The 7,500-nt window shown below is 37.7% G+C and overlaps 1 protein-coding gene across 2 annotated transcripts in view; it reads left to right on the top strand.

Annotated features, from left to right (window-relative positions):
* Positions 1 to 7,500, top strand: part of LOC307130020 (interleukin-1 receptor accessory protein-like) — a 49,034-nt gene that overhangs the window by 2,718 nt on the left and 38,816 nt on the right. The window contains exons 2-3 of one of the 2 annotated variants that reach the window (XM_079822849.1): positions 42 to 84; positions 329 to 429. In XM_079822849.1, coding sequence (XP_079678975.1) covers positions 428 to 429 — 2 coding nt within the window. In that variant the 5' untranslated portion in view covers positions 42 to 84; positions 329 to 427. Of the gene's footprint in view, positions 85 to 328; positions 430 to 7,500 lie in introns of both variants that reach the window. The other variant, XM_079822850.1, reaches the window with a different exon arrangement.

Genomic DNA, 7,500 nt, shown 5'->3' with positions numbered 1-7,500 from the left:
TGTGTGTGTGTTCTGGTCTTAAGTTTGTGGTTGTGTTGCAGCTGTAACCCGGACGGAGGAGAACCGGATTGGCACCGCGACCATGTGAGTAGAGCCGTTTAACGGTTTCTCAGCATCACTCCTTCTGTAAAGATGCACGTATAATACACACAATCTTTAGACTAGACCAGTTAGTAAAGGTTAAACTGATGTCTTTATCTTCCTCATAATCTAATCACACCTGACGGGTTTAAAGGCGTGTGTGTGTGTGTGTGTGTGTGAGATGTTTTGGGCGTGTTGTTCTCGTTACAGTGATGTGACTAATTGGCCGTTTACTGTATGTTGATAGATTTTCTTCTCCGCTCCAGCGCGGGATCTCTCTCTGGACTATCACGGCATCAGTCACTGCCATATAATCGGATTTCCTCCAAAAAAGTGCACCGGGACCATGTGAGTAGATCAGTTAGGACCCGTTTAACGTCACACACTTCAGCTGAGGATAAATGAATGCTTGTAAATATCAATTATCTTTATGTATATATTAGTATTTGCTTCTGTTGAAGCCGTTAGCCTGCATTATTTCAGCTTGCTTTTAAAATAATCATGTTTAACTGGCATTTGTGGTGAAAAAACTACATTACCCATAATGCTGTGCAGGAAATACACCAATCAGAGTCGTGTGTGTGTGTGTGTGTGTGTGTGTGTGTGTATATATATATATATATATATTAGGGCTGTCAAAAGATTAATTGCATCCAAAATAAAAGTTTGTGTTTACATAATATATGTGTGTGTAGTCTGTTAATTATTATTTATATATAAATACACACACATTCATGTATATATTTAAGAAATATTTGCATGTATATACTGTATATACATTTATATAATCTATAATATATAAATGTTTTATATATAAAAAGAATATTTTTTTCTTAAATATATACATGCTTGTGTGTGTATTTATATATAAATAATAATTAACAGAGTACACACACATATATTATGTAAACACAAACTTTTATTTTGGATGCGATTAATCGCGATTAATCTTTTGACAGCCCTAATATATATATATATATATATATATATATATATATATATATATATATATATATATATATATATATATATATATATATATATATATATATATATATATATATATATATATATATATATATATATATATATATATATATATATATATATATATATATATATAATATGTGAGAGAGAGAGTTTTAATATATATAAAATGTGCTTTTATGATACTAAATCCATATTTATAGTCTTGTTGTGACTGTAGATCAATTTATGATAATTTATCACTGTTGAAATATAATAACTTGGTTCTTGAAGCCAATTTATTTCTCCCATTTAAAAAGTGTTTGTTAAAGCCAGTCAGATACGAGGTGAATCATAACTTTGGTTTGAAGCAAAAAATCGGATAAAACGACACGGCTTTAGTGAGGGAAAGAACTACAATCCCATGATGCATTGGGAACAACATAATAAAAAAAAAAAAAAGCTAAAGTATTAAGCTAATCATTTGATAATATATATATTTTGATTACATCTTTTGGCGTGACTCATGGGAGTGGGCGGAGCTAATGAGATCTTTTGGTGTGTTGTGCTTGTTCCGACTCTCTGATTGGTGTATTTTCTGCACAGCATCATGGGTAATGTAGTTTATCACCTCGAATTTCGCTGTTAAACTCGATTATTCTAAAACTAAGCTGAAATAAGGTGAGCTGACGGGTTCAACAGAAGCAAATACTGTCGATTAACAACCTCGCAGCTCACAGTGGGTCTGCCTTTAAAGGTTTATGAGTTATTGTTCAAAATCATTTCATTTATGGAGGAAATTAATGGAGTTTTTACTTCTGGACCAACTATTGCACTCTATTAAATTGTTTTTTTTTCTTCTTCTTTCAGTTAATGTTTATTTTATTTAAAGTAAACATTTTTATGATTTTAGTTTTAATTAACTATAATTATCCTTCCTGTTATGTGTGCACAGTTTTGTGTGTGTGTGTGTGTGTGTGTGTGTGTGTGTGTGTGGGGGTCTGATTTTGCTGTCATGGTGCTGAGCAAATATGCAAGTATAGTGAGCCATACCTCGATGAGAACAGCTTCATAAAGGGACACACTATCTGAAAATCTCACAACGTGTGATAAGGAGGTCGAGTTTCGGGTGGAGCAAATAGAAGTGAATGGGAAATCCCCACCATGATGCACAAACAGACGTGTGTGTGTGTGTGTGTGTATCTGCCTGTGATTGAGAGTATGTGTATCTGTGTCTGTGTGTAGGTCTGTGTGTGTGTGTGTATATTATGTGTGTATATTATGTATGTGTGTGTATATGTCTGTGTGTGCGCATATGTGTGTATGTCTGTGTGAGTGGGTGTATGTGTGTGTGAGTTTGTGTATGTCTGTGTGTGTGTATTAGGGGTGTCCCCGACTAATGATTTACATATTCGAATCAGAATTGTCGAATCTTTCTATAGTCGACCGATAGTCTCACGAAATCTCACGAAAATGCGTATAAATAATACGAGTGTGCAATCTCGTGGAATGTATACGGCAAAATTAGTTTTGGCGCGCATGGTACGGCGTTTTTCGCGTTCATATGATACGCACTTTATGGCATATTATAAGTGCGAACCCCCTACCCAAAAGCGTGTCATATACAAGCCATAAAATGCGTATCATATGCACGCTAAAAACTGCGTAGCATATGCACGCCAAAACGCATTCAGGCGTATATTCCACGAGATTGCACACTCGTACTATTGATACGCATTGTCATGAGATCGTGTTGGATCATCTGTGTGTGTGTGTGAATGGGTTGGCAGGGGCACGACAGTCAGCAGGCGGGTAAAACTATTTTTATTTTATTTTACACACTCCACACAGCAACACCTTTTAATAAAGCGACCAAAACTGCCTGCCAACTGACAGCCGAACTGACAATGGCTTTCTTATTTAGGTTTAAATAAAAGGTAATGTGGTGGATTAACATTCGTAAAATGTTTTCTCATAATATTTTAAAGCCGCGATCGAAATACAAAACATCGCACAAATATATAAAAGCACATTTTGATAAATAAACCCAAAAAATAAAAAATACACCTGCCTAGAGAGGAAAAGAACACACCGACTGCAGACAGGATTTGCGAAATTAAATTAAATCGGCAAAATTGCTGTGCCAGCAGTGCAGCGCAACATCGAGACAACGAAAAACAATAAAAATCATTAATTTACAGAATTAAATTAGAACAGAATATACATTTCTAATAATAAAAAAGAAATAAAAAAGGAAATGAAGTCAGAATCAAGTCATGTGTGCAAAGTGCAGGGGAACATAATATATATAAAAAAACACAAGCCACAGTTAAATTAAGTAACCCTGAGTGATCAATACATAAAATAAAAATAAATAAATTATTAAAACAACGAAAGTTTTGCCAGAATTGTGAAATTTCTCTTTTTAACTGCCGAAACCACAATAAACGCTAAACTGGCAGTTTTTTTTAGCTAAACATGTTCACAGCAAATTAAAATTAGAAACGGCTGAAATGTTTGAAAACACTTGTACCCGATCGGAAAAAATCAGCTTGTGTGCGTTTGAGTCTTTTCGAGTTGTGTGCGGGGAAAACCAACTTGTTAAGGTCGGCCGGCTGCAGTGCGCTCTTAAACTTGCCCGTTTTAAGTGGAAAGCCGTGTTTGTTGTTGATGAGTGCTAGGACATGAGCTGCTGGCACAACTTGCATTTTACTTTTTTTGGATCATCTTTTACCATTTCAAAGTGCATCCACACTTTAGAGTTTCTTATTCCAGACATTGTTAAGTAATCCCTGCCGCCAAGATGCGCCTCGTCTGTCACGGATCAGGGAAAGTGAAACTTAAAATCTGTCACAGGGGTGGTTGGATTTACACACACACACACACACATGCATGCGCGCATTAAAATATTTATTGAACGCTTCTTTCTTTTCACGTTTTTTCTTTCTTTTACAGCATCATCATAATTAAAGGCTGTATATAACTTAATATAACCGTACAAAACCAGTAGTTCTGTGTGAAATTAGACATTACGCACCCCCATATTGCCAAAATGGTATGATCCTAATTGCATAACACCCGCGAGGATTCGACTGTGCGATCGGTGGTCGAATCAGGCTCCGGATATCGATGCATCGAATCTTCGACTATTCGGGGTCACCCCTAGTGTGTGTGTATATATACATGGGCGTCGGAACCATTGTATATGGGTGGGACAAGACCCACCCACTTTTTACGATCAATGATATTGGACCCACTCACTTTTATCGTCTCTAACATTCAGCACGTCTATTTACCTAACCCTAATCGATAAACACTTATTATTAAACACATATTAGACGCTTTATTTCCACTTTTCTAATATTTTCTTAATTTGTATTGAAAATAAATGCCTTTCCGATGTGTGATGGGAAAACGGAGAAGATTGAGCTCGGCGAAAGCCGGACTCGAACCGCGGGTCGATTTGTGTCAAAACTAGATGCCGTGCGTCTTACCCCTACACTACTGCCACTCTCAATGAAATGGCAATTGATTTACGTAATTTTGTCTTTCCGACCTATACGTTTACCAAGTAAAGCGGTATATTTGTACTTAATGTAATTGGCATCTACTCCAGTAAAAAATTTCGGAGGACCCATCTACATTTTTTTTGCTTCCGACGCCCATGTATATATATATATATATATGTATGTGTGTGTGTGTGTGTGTGTCTGTGCGTGTGGGAGTGTGTGTATGTCTGTGAGTGTGTGTGTGTGTGTGTGTGTGTGTATATATATATATATGTATGTGTGTGTGTGTGTGTGTGTGTGTGTGCGTGTTTGAGTGTGTATATGTATGTAGGTATGTATGTATGTGTGTTTGTATGTCTGTGTGTGTGTGTATGTCTGTGCATGTGTGTGTGTGTGTGTGTGTGTGTGTCTGTGCGTGTGGGAGTGTGTGTATGTCTGTGAGTGTGTGTGTGTGTGTGTGTGTGTGTGTATATGTATGTATGTATGTAGGTGTGTGTATGTCTGTGCACTTGTGTGTGTGTGTGTGTGTGTGTGTGTCTGTGTGTGTCTGTGTGTGTATGTTTGTGTGTGAGTGTGTGTATGTCTCTGTGTGTGTGTGTGTGTGTGTGTGTGTTCTCAGTACAGTTGCGTGACTAATTGGCCTCTTACTCTCCAGCGATGGATTATTTGAGCGGGTCCTTTGCCCCTCGCGCTCCCTCTCGTCCCCCGTCCAGCTCGGTGTGTGTGTGTGTGTGTGTGTGTGTGTGTGTGTGTGTGTGTGTGTGTGTGTGTGTGTGTGTGTGTGTGTGTGTGTGTGTGTCTCTGGGCGGCTCCGGCATCGATCACACCTAATCCGATTTCCCCCCAAAACAAATAATGAAGCGGTCTGGAGCTTACCCTTTTAAGTAATTTAGTGATTCGTTCAAACTCGTGCGAATCGATGAAGTGGGTTTTGAAAGATGAGTCTAATGAATTCCCATGATGCTCTAATTTTGCCCTAATGCATCTCAGCGAAATTAAAACGCACATTTGTGACGCTCAGATAAGCAGGATGGAGATTTTATCTGAATTGGAGCGTTTGGAGATGATGTCGTTATTTTGGACTCATCACACTAACTGCTCTAATTAGGTTTTCCATCATTTTGTTTAGTCTCAGCTGAGACTCTCAGACCTCGCGTCCGTCTGCTCGTGTGTGTGTGTGTGTGTGTGTGTGTGTTGTTTTACATCGTAATTAATATCTTCATCCAATCAAAACGGTTCAAAGAACTTCCGAGTTAATTTATTCAACATTTGTACTTTTATAGATGGAGTTTTATGGTATTTACAACATTGTGTGTGTGTGTGTGTGTGTGTGAGATGTGGAAGTATTAAAGGCGCAGTAGCATTTAAAGGGGAACTCATGACTTTATTTGATTTGTTCAGGAGATATTTTGAAGGACGTCGGGAGTCCAAACTGCATTGGACCGCATTGACTTTCATTACATGGACAAACAATAAGCACATTTTTTAAAATACCATCTATTTTTTTAACTGTCCTGTTAATTCTGCTAATCCTGCTTTTGATGCTTTATTTGAACCGGTTATTATTGCCTCATTGTTATTAAATATGTATTTTAAGTCATTTTACCAAAATATTAGTTAGTCACAGCCCTAGATTAGCTAAAACATTTCTAAAGGCACCTGTGTTGTTTTGCATTTTGTGACTTTCAGTCGGATAAATAAATCTTAACAGAAATAAATTAAATATTAAAAAACAAGTCAACATAAAAAAACACTGGATGTTAGTTTATGTATATATATATGCGCAGGCATTACATCAAACATTTATTTAATACATTAATATATATAATTAATATCACTCTCACACACACACTCACTCTCACACTCTCACTCATATACACACACACGCACGCACACACACACATATTCACTCACTCACCAACACACACACACACACACACACACACACACACTCACTCACTCACTCACTCACTCTCACACACTCTCACACATACACACACACTCACTCACACACACACACACACACACACACACACGTTTGTTTTTGTGAAATGTGAGGACATTCCATAGGCGTAATGGTTTTTATACCGTACAAACCGTATTTTCTATCCCCTTACACTGCCCCTAAACCTACCCATCACACACACACACACACACACACACACACACACACAGACACACACACACACACACTCACTCACTCACACACACACACACACGTTTGTTTTTGTGAAATGTGAGGACATTCCATAGGCGTAATGGTTTTTATACCGTACAAACCGTATTTTCTATCCCCTTACACTGCCCCTAAACCTACCCATCACACACACACACACACACACACACACAGACACACACACACACACACACACAGACACACACACACACACACACACACACACACACACACACACTCGTCAAAATGCACCTGTGTTGTTTTGCATTTTGTGTCTTTGTTTCCCAGTCAGTAGTTTGTCTAGGGCGATATGGCAAAAAATTAAATCTCAATTTTTTCCCCAGAACGATTGACCGATTCACCATTTCGATGATCACAATTTTAAGGTCTAACTAGTCAACATAACTACAACATTATTCAGGCAACAGTCACTTTACTAACCATCTGGTTCAAAATGTATATTCCAAGTGCACCTGCCAATAGCCCCCCCCCATGTTCAAGCTATAGTTATAAATGTATGATATGAGGCCATTAATAAATCATTAATTTAAAAGGTTTTTTAACCCATTGATTATGAATCACTGTGTGCCCTGAAACTATTCGAAATTATTATCGTTGGGAGAGTGAGTTATTCTTAAAGGGCTCACAGTTTGGCTTTGACTCAGATGTGTGTGTGTGTGTGTGTGTGTGTGTGTTGTGCCATTACAGGCCAGTGATGTATGTTGCCAGGGTGACAGTGAAGAGATGGTTGCTGTCCAACACCATCCA

Source organism: Gobio gobio (assembly GCF_949357685.1).
Source record: "Gobio gobio genome assembly, chromosome: 8".
NCBI classification, from domain to species: Eukaryota; Metazoa; Chordata; class Actinopteri; order Cypriniformes; family Gobionidae; genus Gobio; species Gobio gobio.
This window is presented reverse-complemented; position numbering and strand designations above follow the sequence as displayed.